Source organism: Eschrichtius robustus, chromosome 3, assembly GCF_028021215.1.
Source record: "Eschrichtius robustus isolate mEscRob2 chromosome 3, mEscRob2.pri, whole genome shotgun sequence".
Classification (NCBI taxonomy): Eukaryota; Metazoa; Chordata; class Mammalia; order Artiodactyla; family Eschrichtiidae; genus Eschrichtius; species Eschrichtius robustus.
This window is the reverse complement of record NC_090826.1, coordinates 178,017,205-178,035,744: the sequence shown is the minus strand read 5'-3', so window position 1 is coordinate 178,035,744 and position 18,540 is coordinate 178,017,205. Positions and strand designations below refer to the sequence as shown.

Here is an 18,540-nt window from a genome sequence, read left to right as displayed (position 1 = left end):
CTAAATTAAAGGAGAAAATTAAAAATAATAATGATGAAATAGTTTTATTAAATTTGCGACACAACATGAGCCTATTCTAACCAGGTGCCCTGCTTCAGTATCTTAGTATGGCAGAGCATTTTGCAGTTGGCATTTTGACAGCGACAGATTGTCCCGGGGTATGCTTTATATGCACTACCAGCCATGATAGAGTGGCAGCACCCTTGATTCAGCTGCCATCGTCCTCTAATATGGTGATGGGTGCTTTTCCTCCAGCACTTGACATTTGCATCTGCATATTTTTAGCTACTCTCTCAAAGGGAAGCAAAGTAGATAAGTCAACTGGTTAGTGTTTATATCATCTGGAGCATCAGCTCACAGTTAACTGCTTGACTGAGACTCCAGGTGAGTACCAATTGGGCAGATTGGATAGATTCAGAAATATACTGATAAAATAATTTATATAACAGGATTAATGAAGTAAGTGGCTCTGTTTAGTGTTACCCTTTGCTCACTCGTCCTGGCAGCAGGTTTTTGTTTGTGAACTTAGTGGCATTTGCTCAGTTGTAGGTTAGAGTCTATAACATCTTTGGTATATTCAACCTAACTGCTTCTTTGCTTACTCCGTCAAAGAAGAGAGAAAACACATCAAGATAGAGGAACGGCTTGGAGTGGTTGGATCCAGAGGTACAGAAACCATTTGGGAAATGAATAAGAAAAACCAGAGAAAAGAGCCATGCATGTTCTTTTGCAATTAGAGGTTACTTTCTCCAAGGGAGTGGCAATAGGGGCTGAAGAATCTCCTAATCCCATTTCTTCAGTGATATTGTTATATTCAACGTAGCATTTCATGTAACTCCTAGTTTTGTATTTTCACTTGTATAGGATAGCTGACAACATCATTGTTGAAAATGATTACAAAACACTGTTAGTTTTATATCATGATTTACACGAACTCCAAAAAAATTGTACTTGTATTCTGAAATTGCCATTGCGTTTTAAAATTCATGATAATTTTGAGTAGCTTTAACAACTAAAAGGCAATGAGATTGCAAGTCATAGAATAAACAATAAAGAAAGTAAAATCATTCTTAATGTTTTACCTCTTCTGTTTCTTTCATTTCTAAAACAAATGTAATGAATGCTATTTGAGATTACATCTATTTTTTATGTGAAGCAACAGAAAAAAGCCTCTGGCTCCTGAGTTCTCTAAAGTGTAATTTCTCAGGTCCGGGGGAAGTGGCATTCAGGCTCACAGTAGCATTAACATGTGCAGTGGTGGCCTAATAACTCTTGCCAGAATGCACATGGCATGCCACAGCCCTGAACCGGGTTGCAATCTGTGTTTGTTGTTAGTAACTGCCCTGTGGCGGTGAAGCTTTATTTTTTTCACATTAATATTCAATACATCGAAAACTCTTAGCCAACTATAGTGTAATGACAGTATCCCTTTAGACTTCATATAATGAGGTACAAGGTTACCATTTATGTAACATCGTCAGTTATAGCTATCACAAATGCAGCTTTTTAAAAAATGTCAGTTTTATAAATATATCTATAGGTAGTTAGAAATCTAATGGCAGACTGGCAGGGCCTGAACCTGAAGTTTGTGCTGCAGGTTTATTGGGACTATTACCTGATGGGTGACCAGTGCTTCCTGAGGGACATGTAGCCTGTGTGTCTGGCTGTGATGGAGTCTGAAATGAAGTTTGACAAGGACCAAGATGGACTCATTGAGAATGGAGGCTGTGCAGACCAAACCTATGACGGATGGGTCACCACAGACCCCACTGCTTACTCTGGAGGACTGTGGCTGACAGCTGTGGCTGTGATGGTCAAGACGGCTGCTCTATGTGGGGCACAGGAGGTCCAGGATAAATTTTCTTCCATCCTTAGCTGGGGCCAAGAGGCCTATGAGAGACTGCTGTGGAGTGGCCGCTATTACAGCTATGCAGCTCTCAGCCTCAGTCCTATAGCATCATGTCTGACCAGTGTGCTGGCCAGTGGTTCCTGAGGGCCAGTGGCCTAGGAGAAGGACACAGTGAGGTATTTCCTACCCCACATGTGGTCCGTGCTCTCCAAACTATCTTTGAGTTCAATGTCCAGGCCTTTGCAGGAGGGGCCATGGGAGCTCTGAATGGAATGCAGCCCCGTGGTGTTCCTGATAGATCCAGTGTTCAGTCTGATGAAGTCTGTGTGGGTGTGGTCTACGGGCTGGCAGCCACCGTGGCAGCCAACCACGGCTGAAGGCTGCTACCGTACTGTGTGGGAACGCCGGGGCCTGGCCTTCCAGACCCCGGAGGCGTACTACCAGCAGTGGGTGTTCCGCTCGCTGGCCTACATGCGGCCACTGAGAATCTGGGCCATGCAGCTGGCCCTGCAGCAGCAGCGGCATAAAAAGGCCTCTGGGCCAATAGCCAAACAGGACACAGGACTGGGTCAGGAGGTTCAAGACCCAGTTGCAGCTCTCATTTCACTTATGTGATAGGGAGATGGTAAAAGTTCCCTAGGTTCCAGATACCTCATTTGTGTAATGAGATGGTGAGGCTAGATGATTTCTAAGACTCCCGATAGCTCTAAAATTTATATATGCTAGCACTGCTCCATTTGCTTCAGAAGGTTCTCAGAAATGTTAAATAAAGTATTTTTAAATAAAGACTTCTAACTAAAAGGTAAATATTTATCCACCAATTTGGTTCACAATTATTGAATTTCTGCCATGTGCCAGGTACTGTGTTTAACTACGAATAGGGAGTTTACAGTTAAATAAGTAAAAAAAAAAAAAAAAAAAATGGAAGCAGATGATTGTAATTTTATAATTGCCATATTGAAACAAAGAAAATTTTGTGATAAGAAAAAGGAGTAAGATATTAAAATATCTTGAGGGTTTCAGTCTCCTGATTCTTAGTACATTTACTCTCTCAAATAATGTTCTACTCTTGGGAAATAGTGCTTGTAATTTTGTTTAAAACATCGTTGCTTTCAGAAGTCTTTCCAAGTAGACCCATGGGGTCTTTTTCTGATACTGTTGTCATTATTAGGGTTTCTGTTTTGAGTATTAATTATAGAAATTCAGTAAACTCTTATCTTTTTAATATCAAACAATGATTTATTTGCAAAGGATTTCAAAACTTTTAACCAAAGTAAACCTAAAAATTAATTCCCATTAGGAAAAATGGAATATTTAATTAGCTTGCTTATATAATCATAATTTTATTGTTATACCTATAGATGAGATTGTTAGGAAAGGGCTATTTTCTTTTTGTCAGAGATAAGCATATATTTTGGAATTATGAGTAACTACGAAATAAAAATGAATGATGATAAGTTAGTACCTAGTATATAGAATTGATTTATCATGTGCATATCTGCAATTATAGAATAGGCATAATTGTGGCCTTGAAAAAAGATAAAATAAATATGATATTTTAAGATGATTAAAAGGGGATTTGATTTGATTAAGTAAACTATTATGTTAATAATCTAAAAATAAGTCATTTGTTTTTCACAATCATTCAGTGTCAGATTTTAGCACATTCTTTTTACAAAATCACATTATAATAATAATTTGAAAGGATACATGTGCAAAGATCCAAGCTAGTATTGTAGTATAAATAGATGACTGATGAATAGATAGATGACAGATATATAAATTGATAGGTAGATAGATAGATACATAGATATCCATATAGATGTAGATGACATGGTACCTGCCCTGATGTAATTCATGAGGAGAATATTAACCAACTTTTATTAGTAAATGTTTTACTGATATATACAGTAAATATATATATATATATATATATATATATATATACTGATATATACATATATACAGAAAAGTGCAAAATCATAGTATTGAGATTGGAACACATTTGAGCTTCCATCATCTATATAAAACACAGAACATTACCAGAATCCAAGAAGTCCCTCTATATCCTCTACTATAACTTCTATTCACAAAGTGTTACCACCATCCTGGCTTGTAACATCATAAATTATTTTTGTCTGACTTTGAACTTCATATTGGAGGAAGCATAATATATGTGGCTTATTTCACTTAACATTGTATTTGTGAGATTCATTCAAGTTATTCTGTGCCATTGACTTTAATTTATTCTTACTGTGGTACAATATTCAAATCCTCAATTTACTTATACATTGAATTATTGATTAACATTTTGATTTTTTTTCTGTTAGGGATTATTGAGAATGGTGTTGTTATGAACCTATTTGCATGTGTCTTTAGGTTACACGCATGTTCATATTTTTGTTGGCTGTAGGTCGGGCTCATAAGATTTGCCTCCATCTGCTTATGTAGATAGTTTCAAAGAATTTTCTAAAGTATAAGTGGTGGTACTAATTTACACTTCCAGCTGCAGTGTATGAGAATTACACTTCTTCTGCATTATTATCAGCACTTGGCATATTCTATCATTATACTATTTTAAGACATTTGGGAATGGATAATGCTACCTCATTGTTATTTTAAATTTCCTGATAAGGAAATTGCAGAGTGTCATGATCATTAGATGCTAATGTTGTCTGTTTGTCAAGTGTTTTTTTTAAGTATTGCTGTTGCCATCTTACTGTTGGTTTACAACAGTAAGTTGTAAGTAAGGTTTACTTACATTTCTGCCTGTTGGGCCTGTCCATTTCTAATAGAAGGGTGTTGAAATTTCCAACTAAGCTATTGGATTCATCCATTTCTTTTTACAGTTCTATCAATTTTTGCCTCATACATACAGCTTGATGCACTGTTGTTAGGCACATACATATTATTATTACATCTTCTTGGAGAGTTGACATTTTCCTCATTGTGTGATGCCCTTCTTTATCCCTTGTTACTTTATTAGCTTCAAAGTCTGCTCTGTCTGAAATTAAGATAGTTATGTAATTATACTCTTACTTTCTTTTGATTAGCGTTAGAATGGTATATTTTTCTCCATTTATTTACTTTTAATCGATATGTAGATTTACATTTAAAGTGGGTTCCTTGTGGACAGTCTATAGTTTGGCCTTGTTTTTTGCTCCATTCTGACAATTTCTGTCTTTTAATTGATGTATTGATGTTCCAAGTGATTATTGATATCTACCATATTATTAATGTTTTCTATTTGTTGTCCTTGTTCTTTGTTCCTTTTTTTTTTGTCCTCCACTCTTTGTCTGCCTTCTGTGGTTTTAATTGAGCATTTTATATTATTCCATTTTCTCTCCTTCTGAAGCATATTGGTTATAATTCTTTTTTTTTTTTTTTACGTCTTCTAGTCATCATCCTGGAGTGTGCAATATACATTTATAGCTAATTCAAGTCTACTTTCAAATAACACTATACCACTTCATGGGTAGTGTGAGTACCTTATAATAACAAAATAAGCTTAATTTTCCCTCCCATCCCTTGTATTACTCTATCATTTTTGTCATTCATTTCACTTATATATATACACATATGTGTATATATATATATATGCAATACACACATAAGGTATATATACTCAAAAGATATATATGTAAACATACATAATTTATACATTTTTGGTATTATTATTTTGAATGAACTATTATCAGTTAGGTCAATTAAGAATAAGAAAAATAAAAAGTTTTTATTTTGTCTTCACATATTCCTTCTTTGATGTTCTTGTTACTTTATATAGATCTGAGTTTCTGACCTATAATATTTTTTTCTTCTTTATGAAGATCTTCATTTAACATTTCTTGCAAGGCAAGTCTACTGACAACAAATTTCCTCAATTTTTGTGTATGAAAGTCTATTTCTTCTTCATTTTTGAAGGTTAACTTTATAGGGTACAAAATTCTAGGTTGGTGTTTTTTTCTTTCAACACTATAAATATTTCACTGTAAATATTTCAGTGTCTCCTTGTTTTGTTTCTGAGGAGAAGCCAGATGTAATTCGTATCTTGGTTCCTCTATAGGTAATGTATTTTATTCCTCTGGCTTCATTCAGGATTTTTTCTTTATTTTTGATTTTCTGTAATTTAAAAATGATATGCCTAGTATCGTTTTTAGGCATTTTTTTCTACTCGGTGTTTTCTGATCTTCCTGGATCTGTGGTTTGATCTTGAACATTAATTTGGGGGAAATTCTCAGTCATTCTTGCTTCAAATATTTTTTTCTGTTCCTTGTCCTTTCTTCTCCTTCTGGTATTCTCATTATGTTTGTGTCACACCCTTTGTGGTTGTCCCTCAATCCTTGGATATTCTATTCTGTTTTTTTTTTTTTAATCAGTCTTTGTTGTCTTTGCTTTTGAGTTTTGAGAATGCTATTGATATATCCTCTAGCTCAGAGATTCTTTCCTCAGACCTGTCTACTGATGAACCCATCAGAGGCATTCTTCTTTTCTGTTACAGTGCTTTTTACCTCTAGCATTTCTTTTCCATTCTTTCTTAGGATTTCCATCTCTCTGCTTATATTGTCTATGTTTTTGTATGCTGTCTACTTTATCCACTAGAGCCCTTAGCATATTAATCATAGTGGTTTTAAGTTCTTGATCTGATCATTCCAGCATCTTTGTCATGTCTTGTTCTGGTGCTTGCTCTGTCTCTTCAGATTGTGTTTCTTGCCTTTTGGTATAACTTGTACTTTTTTTCTTGACAGCTGGACATGATGTACTGGGTAAAAGGAACTACTATAAACAGGCCTTTAGTAATGTGATGATGAGGTGTGGGGAAGGGGAAGCATTCCATGGTCCTATAGTTTGGTCTGTCTTTTATGGAGCCTATGCCTTTGGACTGTAAACTTCACGGGAGTTTCTCAGTTTTTTTCTTCCTCACCCCTGGAGTGGGACAAGATGGCTAAAGTGGGCTGGAATTAGGGATTCCCCTTCCCCTAGGTCGGTTAGGCTCAGATAGTCCCACAGAGAGTTGGGCTCTGGTTAACTAGTTTCCCCTGAGGGCAGAGGAGAGCAGAGGGCTCCACAGTATTTCAAAATGGTTCCATTTCCCCTCGCACTGTGGGAAGCAAGAGGGCATTTTTCTTTAATATTTACTGTAGGAACCTGATTGAGCTCCTGGAGGTAGATCTCAAAATATGATGAGGACCCTTTTTATGACTGGGTCCCTCTGGAGTTTTTAACTCCCAGACTTTTCCACACACTTACTCGCTAGCCATTTGTCAATGGAAGTTCAGTTTTTCTTACCTTAGCACTGATTCCCATACTTGTTTCAACTCTCAAGTTTCTGCTCTGAGCTGTGACTCCCTGTATTCCCTGTCTTTCCAATCTTGGGGGTAGCAGTTTGCTTCCTTCTCTGATGAGTCCAAGAAGAGTTGTTGATTTTTCAGTCTGTTTTCCTTATTGTTAGGGTTTGACTTGTTGTTAGGAGGGAGTAGTGACTTCGAACCTCCATATATGCAGAACTGGAAACCAGAAGTCCTATAGATTTCTTCATATATTCTGGATATGAGTCATTTATTGAATTGCAATGATGCTAAGTGATGTTTTTTAATAAAGAAAGAGATAGTAAAATGAATAACTTTTGAGGAAAAATTTATACAATAATACATCTTTATTTTTATTTGAAAGAAATTACCAGTTCTTATATTAAGTGAGAAAACTTGTTAAGACGTCAGAAGTGCAATATGAGACAAATATGGTTGATGTCCTCTAATTTATTCTTAACAAAAAAAAAATTTTTAAGTGTGTTAGGTGATTAAAGATTAAAAAGATTATTTCTGGCAGAAGTGGCATTTGAAGTGTACTATATTGTATGGCATTTTTGAATGAAATATGGAAGAATGTGGTCCACACTAAAAAATGTAGGCAGTATCTGGTACTGCAGTTCATCCAGATGTAGGTACCAGTAACCAATTTCACTGCTCCTTCCACCCCAGCCCCCTGTGTAAATGCATTTCTCTTACTATAATACGGGATAGGCAAGATCCTCTCTTAAATATTAGCATTTCTTTTGTATTCTCTAGCTAAGATGTAGGTCTCTAGAAAAGATAATCAAATCCACAAGGGAGACACTAGGTTCTCTCTCTGCACATAACTCTTTGTAAATGAGCCAGATTGTACTTATCAGTATTCTATTGTTTCATATACATAATCAATGGTGATATGAAATTATTCAAAAACTGTTTCAATATACTCTAATATAATTTTGAAACAAATTAAATGCAATATTTTTTAAGGAGAAAATGGCTGTAAAAATGTAAACACATGAAAATTTGGTGCTGTGAATAAACGATGGCCGTGAATAGCAGTTGCTCCTAATTTTAACCATTTTCAAGTCTGATAAAAAGATGAGGGCAAATATATAATCGGGGGAAAGTAGTTGTTCCTCTGGGCTTTTCAGTTTATTTCATTGCTTGAATTTCCAACATGCACATTTATTAATTTTGTCATTAAAAATGACATTTTGGAACAAACAATAATCCTGCTATTCCATATTTATTATCATATGATCAGTAAATAGTTTATAGATGACAAGTCATTGTAATAGAGAATAGACACATTCCTGTCTTTTTTTGAGTTTAGGAGGTAAAAATATTTCTCCCTCTTGATTTCAGATAAATTTTCTAGGAACATTATAAACTTTTAAAAATGTGTATTTACAGATTTGCAATAAGAGATACACTGTTCATACAATCATGCATTTTATTATGTTGTTGATAAACAATAATCAGTTCAGTTAAAATGGTGAACTAAAACTGTTTCATTTTGAAAAAAGCTTAGAGCAATAGGAGGCTCACAGAGCTATTTATAATATACGTGTATGTATAATTTTACAAAGTGCGTATACATTTTCTTTCACTTTTTTCATTCAGTGTGGATAAAGATTTTCTCATACAAGCATACTTTTTTGAGAGACTCCTTGATTGTCTTTTACACTAGAGATAAGGAAACTTTTTCTATTTTCAGTGTAGTTGCTGTTGTTGTTCTTTTCCGTTCGTTCTTTTCTGTTCTATGCCGTTGAACTACCCATTGTTTTTTCTATACCAATATTTCTGATTTAGTCTTGTTGTGGATTATTCTTACTATATTGTACTTGATTTGCATATCGATGTGATGTACAAAATTTGTTCATAGCCTCATTTAAGGGTGAGTTTGATTTAGGATGTTCTAAAACACAGACGCCCTTTCTCTGTCTACAGAGAAAAATGTTAACATGCAGCACTGATGTCAGAAAAAATAATAGGATTTTACAGCCTTAATTGAGAGGTGGGCTATGAATGATTCCAGTAAGTTTACCATAGAGTTATTGTGCCTCTGCCTTTTAATAGTAAACATTTACACACATTTTACATTTACTGTGAAATCATTACTGTGGTTCAGGCCCATGATAAGCACATATCATGGATTATCTCATTTTTCTTCACAACCTCTTTATGCTGTAAGAAAATTTTACCCATTTCACCAGATAGAAACTTGAATCTTAGATCGCTTCCTCTCTAGTAAGCAGTGGAGTTATGATGGTGACCTGAGCATTCTCATTTAAGTCTATTTTCTTCAAATTATATAACATGATTATGATTTTGACTGGAAATATTTTAAATATATAATGTGTTAATTTTAAGACAATGAACTCTCTAATAGTGCTATAGTACTAATAGTACTATTTTCCTTTAGGAATGTGATGTGTTTTTGTTTACTCTTTTTTTGTCCCACTTTTTTTCATTGTTTTAACTTTTTTCTTTTTTTTTCCTTGAGATAGTTTATTTTTTTTGCTTGAGATAGTTTTTCTTCAATTAATTCTTGCTGAATTAATTTTATAATTCCAATGCATTGTTGTGGCGTGATATTATCTTAAGAATGTGTAAGACTCAGAAAATTTGATCAAAAATAACAAAGACTTTTTATTTCCAACTAAATTATCTATACCACTTTATTTTAACCTAAATAAAGTTGAATTTATATTATTGTTTACATAATTACTTCCAAGTCATCTCTTTGAATTAGGAATATTATTTATTTTCTTTTACTCTCTGTAAAATTCTCCAACTGTGAAAATAATAGACATCAGTTTAATGAAACAAAATAGAAACAATGTAGGAAAAGTTGAAATGAAAGCACGGGCATTTTTTTCCATTTACTATACTTTTAATATCCTTTCTGAATTTTAACAATATATTTAAACACAGTTCACATAAGTGGTCAATTAGAGAAGAGCACATTTGTTACATTTTGAAGACAAATTTGTGCTAAATACATTTTGAAAAGTTTTGAATTTACATTCCACAGCTGGCCTAGCCATGTTTTCCATTTCTGTACATTCCACTCCCCTTTTCAATTTCCCAGCCCCTCAAGAACATTAATTTTCCTCATAATATTCAGATAAAACCACAAATCAATGTAACACCTCAGAAAGAACATCATTTTTGTATCCTAAAAACAGTGTTCCCTGTTTCAAGATCTTCTCACCAAGAGATAAGTGAAAAAAAATTTTTTTCTCATTCTATATGTCATTTATCAAAACACTGAATGCTATCAGTACTGGGTTATTGTCAGTCTTAATCATTTTTTTTTAGAGTTCTTTTTTAAATAAATTAATCAATTAACTTATTTATTTATTACTTTTGGCTGCATTGGGTCTTGCTTGCTGCGCGCAGGCTTTCTCTAGTTGCGGCGAGCGGGGGCTACTCTTCATTGCCGTGGCGGGCTTCTCATTGCGGTGGCTTCTCTTGTTGCGGAGCACGGGTTCTAGGCACGCGGGCTTCAGTAGTTGTGGCTCATGGGCTCTAGAGCGCAGACTCAGTTGTGGCTCATGGGCTTAGCTGCTCCGTGGCATGTGGGATCTTCCCGGACCAGGGCTTGAACCTGTGTCCCCTGCATTGGCAGGCAGATTCCCAACCATTGCACCACCAGGGAAGCCCTTAATCATTTTTAAGTTTAGCTATTGAATAACTCTTCCTTTGTTACATTATATATGGAGACCCCAAAATCGGATGTTCATCTGTCAGCTGATGAACAAAAGTTCAAGCTCTTTGTGGCACAACTACATAATTCATTTTTTGGTAGAGTTAACATCTCTATAGAACTGTTTGTACAATAAGTTAGTTTTTATTACTTTCTTTTCATTTTTATTCCTTTCACTAGTATTGAACATATAAAATAAGTATTGACACATTTATTAATGCTGACATGTAAGGTTCTTAAAATATAATACAATTGGAAAAATGGATTTGCATCATTGAATGTGCTAGAGTTTGTGAATTTTTATATTAAATCAGACAATGATCAGTGAAATCAGCTGTGAGTGATAAAGAACAAAATTAAGTCATCAGTAGGATATACTATATTTTATTATTGTATGCTGTGAAAGGTAAGGGAATAAAATGATCTATAGCTATAGAGGTAGATAGAGATATTCAAGCCTCTAAATTTATAAGACTGTTATTTAAATCTTCTGCATTTATTCTCAAGAACACAGTAACTGAATATAAGGGACTGTCTGTAATGAGATAAAATAATACTATTTATCCTCTTTCAACAGTTAAGTGTTCAGGAAATTGCATACCAATTTCTAAGATCTCTTATGTCAATGAGTATGTGCTTTAAGCCACTTTTATTTAGAAAACTTCCTTAAAAATGACAAACATTGGAATTTCTTTATATTAATGTGGTGTGTATACATTTGTGTGTGTTAGGGGAAAATAGTTAAGCTACTTGATAGGACAAGATGAAGATTCAAATTATCTTAAATTATAAATATTTCCTTTGGTGCCTTAATCTTCCTTTTACTCATTTGTGATTAATAATTTATATTTAATATTAATCATACACACGTATACATGCACATGCATGTATGTGACACATATCAACATCAGAAATTATTTTCCTGAACAAAATAAGGGATCCTCTGTGTCACCACTAGAGAACAGCAGTAGAGGACTACACAGTCAGTGTGGTGTTAGAGAAAGAGTAAATCACATTCCCAATTGTTGCTGTGTGCTCATAGCCAATCTCGGTTATTCTAAAGGACTCGTTGTTTAGAAAATATGGTAGAGTTGTCATGATATAATTATGCATTCCCTCCATGCATCTGAGCTAAAGTGTCCATCGCCCTATCTTTGATTATCACCTATATAAGTTTTTGATTCCTAAAATAGTAATCTCATCTTCGACATAACTTCTAAGAAATATATCTACATTGTCACTTCTTCTACTGGATGTTTCCAACCAGGAGTGTTATTCAATTCAGAGTCAAAATAATCAAAACCAGGCTTCCTTACATTCTCTTCACAGTGGAGCTTCTTTGCCCCATATCTTAATATTATCACTTATGCTAGAAACTTCTGTTGCATTTCCCTCCTTCCATCATGTACATTTTCGATGTTTCATAATCTTGCCCATTCTAATTGTTTTTCAAAATCCATCTTCTTCAGATAAATCATATTGCCACTACTCCATTCAGGCCGTCATCATCTTGATAATGGCCTTAGTATCTTCCTTGGTTTGGTTTTCCCCTCACACTCTCTGCTTCTCTTTGTCTTAATATTAATACCTATGGGCTTATACCAGAACATAATATGTTCTGTGAATACTTCAGTAAACAAATAGGCAATATTCTCTGCACTTGTGGAGCTTGCATTCTAATAAGAGGTGTTGACCATAATCATGTTAAGTGAGTAAATTATGCAGCATGTTAGAAGTGGAAAACCACTGTGGAAAAGATAGAACAATGTAAGGAGCAAAGGAAATAATGGTTGGAAGAGGGAAATGTGGGAAGGTATATTCATTTAAAATAGGTTAGTCCAAGAAGTCCAGAGAGAGAGACATTTGAACAAAAACTTGAAGAAAGTGAACGAGTGAGCTTAGAAATATTTCGAGGAAGAGCATTCCAGGCTCGGGAACAGCAAGTCAAAAATCATGAAGCAGGAGGATAACTAGCATGTGTTTGGGGAACAGCAAAGAAGCCAGTGTGCTTGGAGTGGAGTGAATGAGGAAAAGTGGAAGAGAGATGAGTTCAGAGAGGTAACAGGGAGCTGGAAAATAGGGCATCTTTTTAGCCATGGAAAAGGGCTCTGGCTTTTATCCTGAGCGAGATGGGAAGCCATTATGTGGCTGTGAACTGCGAAATAAAATGAGCTGAATGATGTTTTGCAAACCATTCTGGTGGCTGTGAATATATTTTTAAAACACAAAAATGATTACAATGCTCCTCTGCTTTAAAATGCTTGGTTTTAAAGAAAAATATCCTCAGGACAAATTTCCAGTCAGACATAATTGATTAAATGCCTCCTCATCTCCTGATACCATCCATCCGAGACACCCATGGGAAAAAAATTACTCTGCAATATGTGATTCCATAATTAAGTGCTAAGGTTGGGCCCTGCAAACCATAACTTTATAGAAATAGTGAAGTAATACAAGTGGGAATCATTAGGGACTACTTTGTGTGGGTGTTTGAACATGAGGTTGATCATGAGGATAGAGAAAACCAATTAGTCCAAAAGGAGAAAGGTGGGATAAGGTGAAGGATGTTGTATAAGCAAAGGCATAGAATTAACAAAGTCCAACTGGACAGCAAGATCACCTGCCTGCTGGGAGAAGTGGGGCAGATGGAAGCCAAGCAGAAGAATTTAGACATTGATACCACCATAAAAGAATGGGAAATTATAGATTTTTAAGTAGAAGAATAAAATAATAATATCAGTCTTCAGACCGTAGCCTGGTAAATGGTTTTGATTTATTGAGGAAAGATAAACAAACAAAAAACAATTTTCATATGAGTCAAACTTGCTCTCTACCTAAAAGCATGCTCTGTCTTATCTTGGGTAAAATCGGTGACCTTATATGAAGGATATTGTTGACCAAAGAGGGCTTCTGTTATTTTCTCTGAAGATTGATGACTGGCCAAAGAGAAGGAAATGGAATTGAAGATAAAGGGCGTCATTTGTCTCCTCTGTGCTTAGGTGTACTGTTGGTGTGTATCAGATCCTAGACCTTTTAGTGATGTTTACCGTCAGATGTATAATATCAGTGTGTGGCAACTACATTGAATGGAAAGAACACGGTAAAGTGTGGCATATAAAATAAAGTTGATGTTTTGTTCTTTAGGTAACAGAAACACGGACGGGTCCTCTTGGCTGCAGTAACTATGACAACCTAGATTCTGTCAGTTCTGTTCTGGTTCAGAGTCCTGAGAATAAGATTCAGTTGCAAGGTATGTAAGTACAATTTCATTAATTCTCTATGAGCCTGAATGACAGTTATCCAGTTGTGATTTCTTTCTTCTCTCTTCCTTCCTTCCTTCCTCCCTCGCTCCCTCCCTCCCTCTCTCTCTCTCTCTCTCTTCCTTTCTTTCTTTCTTTCTTTCTTTCTTTCTTTCTTTCTTTCTTTCTTTCTTTCTTTTCTTTCTTTTTCTTTCTTTCTTTCTTTCTTTTCTTTCTTTCTTTCTTTCTAGCTGTATGTGCAGTACTAGGCTTTTAGAGTTCTCATAAAAGGCTAATCTCCTAATTTTTAGCTGATATGAACATTCTAGACCAGATGAAGGGAATGTCAAAATTCACTTTACTTCTTAAATTAAGTAATCGATAACAATAGAGAATGTTTTGTGATAATATTTTTCTTCCATACAGTAATCATTGTCTCAGTAAGTAGCAGTTTTTCGATAGGTCTCCCTGAGCTTTGACTTCTTCCTTATAGATTCTGATAAAAATCGCAACCATATTTATGCATACTGTGATGTGAACGTTTGACATTTTAAAGATAAACTAATATGATAATTAAGACTTCATTTCTCTTCTGACAAACAGAAATATACTTAAGAATATATTAACATAATACTTATACTTGCATTATTTCATTTATAAAGATACATTATATGATAAAGGTAATTTATCATCTTCTTTCTATTACTATATTTTGTGAGATAATTCAATAGAGGACTTTTTAAAATAATAATTTTAACAAATACATATTATCCTAACTGGTTATAAGGATGTGTATATCACTCATTCATGCAGGCAGGGAAAGGTTATGAATCCACATGTTTAAACACATACTAGTTGAATAAATTCAGAAATGTCTTTGTGATGACAGATCATCTAAACTAAGTTGACTGATCAAAGGGCTAGTTTTGAGTTGTTCTTTCTAGTCTACCTTTTTTAATTGCAGAAGTTAGATCTGTATTTACGTTATTCAGTTTTACATAAAAATGCTTAAAAGTTTCAGAAATTATGCCATTTTTCCTCAACTTTTCCATCTAAAAAATGTAATGGCATCAGGTTATTTAAATTTACCCTAAATAATAAATGAATTTCATTCATTTTAAATTGTATAAAAATCACAAAGAAAGCACTTAACATTTTTAAACTTTAAATGCTATCCAATTTATCATTGTCAATTTTAGATTTAAAGTTATTGAAATATTTTCTCTAATTTAAATAGAAACCCAATCTATCAATATTACTTGTAATTCTCTACTAGTCACTCCTTTTTAAATGTATGTATTAACTTTCCATCAGAGTACTAACTTTAATAGAAAAAGACAAAGCATGTTTATATCAAATATGTTTATTTCAATTGATTTATTATTAAATTTTATTTATTAACACTATTTATTGATTTTTACTCTTTGTGAATCACTGTGTTCAGTTTTGAAAATATTATATTATAAACACAAAACTTCAGCCTCCCATCTTCTTTGAAGAAAAATTAACACAAGGAATAAATGAATCAATACTCCTTATATAACTACTATTTTCTACTCTCCTCAATTTTTGTAAGACAGAAACCTGCATCTCTTTCACCTTTTTTATTTGCTAGGCCTATATTTTCAGTTGTCTATTGCAACTATATTTGTACCCCAATGAACAAAGATCATTCCAAACATAACATTAGGAAATCAATATCGAGACCTTCAATTTCCCTTGTACTCTTTCTTAAATTTCATCTGTACTTATAGTACAAGTATCAGGTTGATTCACCTTTCAATCTACCTTTAATAGTAGCTCTTCTCCACTTTGAAAAAGAATGCAAAGCATTCACAAATTCTGTAGTAACCTTACCATGATACATTTCTTTAAAGGGTATAAAAAACTCTGGATCACTATATGTGGCAGTTGGAAAAACTTGTGTCTCTGAAGAATCTTTCATTAAGGTACCACCAGAGGTCTTTGTGTCTTTCATAGTTAGTTAGTTATATAGTTGTATAGTAAGTTGGTTGGTTTTATGGATAGATGGATATAGACATAGATGACATATTGTGTGTGTGTGTGTGTATATATATATATACATATATATGTATATATATATACAGAGAGAGAGAAAGAGAGAGTTAGGGTCTCCTGTTTTGTTTGTAAGCACAAGGTGAAGCATTAGAATCAGTGTTAGACCCATTTGGAGATCTTCTGAATTCAGCTCTATTATTGAGAGGAATCTAGAATTATAAGAGTTTTTCAGTATTGACCTTCTTCTTCCAAACCTCTCCTCTTGTAGAAGAAGAAGAATTACTCCTGAAATAGAATTTTATCAGAGCAAAGAAAGCATCAATAAGAATTATTGAAGCTACAGCATTAGGCAACAAATTCAGAAAGAATTCCATGACTTAACTATCTATATTGGAATTGACATTCATAAATGAGATGTCAGAGAGATGCATTACACATTAACACACTGATTTTGACTGAAAACAAATGAAATGAAATGTTTTCTGGCAGTGAGTAAGCTGGATTTACCTGCTTGTCTGTCTGGCTTTGCCAATTAGGGTACAGAACAGACATTAAAAAAAAAAATAACTGAAATATCCATATCTACAACTCCAAATTATTAATAAAATGTATTTAAAACATATGACAAAAAGTAATTCATAAGAAGTGTGAGCAAATACATATTGAAATTAATGATATTCCAATTTCTTCAGCCCCATATGAATTTAACATATCAAGCAAGGTACATTTGAGTGAAAGGGTAACAGTAGTAATTAAAAGTTATAAAATCTTGGTAGTAACTTTTTAGTAAAATTCCCAGAAAGTGAGTGATCCATATGACTAGGTGACAAATACTTTTCAAGATCAGTTAGTTCCTAATGTTTTATTTCATCAAAATTGGCAAAGGACGGCATTATTATCAAATAGAAGATTTAATGTAACTTTTAAAGATGGGACACCATGCAATTATCTTTTGCTTGTAATAAAAATCTGATGATATTGCTTAAAAAATTTTTTTCTTTCCTATCGTTTATTGGTATGTTGGAACAAATTTTCTCAAGCTTTACACATATAAAAATTAAAAGAAGGCAAATAATTTATATTGAAATAATTTATATTAAGTTATATTTCTAGCAAAAAAAAACCCATAAACTAATTAACAGAGCTCTATCAATTCATTAAATCATGAGTTTTCAAGGAACAGATAATATTTGTTTTTAAAAGTTATTTATCGGGGAAACCTTCAAGATGGCGGAGGAGTATGATGTGGAGATCATCTTCCTCCCCACAAATACATCAAAAATATATCTACATGTGGAACAACTCCTACAGAACACATACTGAACGCTGGCAGAAGACCTCAGACCTCCCAAAAGGCAAGAAACTCCCCACAAACCTGGGTAGGGCAAAAGAAAAAGGAAAAAACAGAGACAAAAGAATAGGGATGGGACCTGCACATCTGGGAGGGAGCTGTGAAGGAGGAAAAGTTTCCACACACTAGGAAGCCCCTTCACTGGTGGAGACCGAGGGTGGTGGGGGGAAGCTTCGGAGCCACGGAGCAGACTGCAGCAACAGGGGTGCATAGGGCAAAGCAGAGAGATTCCCGCACAGAGGATCAGTGCCAACCAGCACTCACCAGCCTGAGACGCTTGTTTGCTCACCTGCCGGGGCAGGTGGGGGCTGAGAGCTGAGGCTCAGGCTTTGGAGGTCAGGTCCCAGGGAGAGGACTGGGGTTGGCTGCATGAACACAGCCTGAAGGGGGCTAGTGTGCCACAGCTAGCCGAGAGGGAGTCTGGGAAAGTCTGGACCTGCTGGAGAGGCAAGAGACCACTGTTTCTGGGTGCACAAGGAGAGGAGATTCAGAACAACGCCTAAACAAGCTCGAGAGACGGCAGAGCACTGCCTAAGCAAGCTCCAGAGACAAGGGCAAGCCACGGATATCACCTTGGACCCCAGAGGCGGGCACAGACTGCTAGAGCTGCTGCCGCTGCCACCAAGAATCCTTTGTGCAAGCACAGGTCACTACCCACCACCCCCTGGGAGCCTGTACAGCACACCACTGCCAAGGTCCCATGATCCAGGGCCAACTCCCTGAGAGAACACACAGCAGGCCTCAGGCTGTTGCAACATCATATTGGCCTCTGCCGCTGCAGGCACGCCCCACATTTCAATTATGACTACCGTACCCCTCCCTTTCCCCGGCCTGAGTGAGCAAGAGAGCCCCAATCAGCCCCTGCTTTAACACTCCACTGTCTGGGCAGGGAACAGATGCCTAAGTGTGGCCTACGTGCAGAGGCATGGCCAAATCCAAAGCTGAACCCCAGGAGCTGTGGGAACAAAGAAGAGAAAGGGAAATTTCCCTGTGAAGCCTCAGGAGCAGTGGATTAAATCCCCACAATTGGCTTGATAAACCCTGCATCTGTGGAATACCTGAATAGACAATGAATGTTC

The 18,540-nt window shown here is 35.2% G+C and overlaps 1 protein-coding gene across 2 annotated transcripts in view; it reads left to right on the top strand.

Annotated features, from left to right (window-relative positions):
- Positions 1-18,540, top strand: part of BRINP3 (BMP/retinoic acid inducible neural specific 3) — a 402,541-nt gene that overhangs the window by 245,055 nt on the left and 138,946 nt on the right. For both annotated transcript variants that reach the window (XM_068538551.1, XM_068538552.1), the window contains one exon: positions 13,997-14,102. In XM_068538551.1, the coding sequence (XP_068394652.1) occupies positions 13,997-14,102 (106 nt within the window). The remainder of the gene's footprint in view (positions 1-13,996; positions 14,103-18,540) is intronic.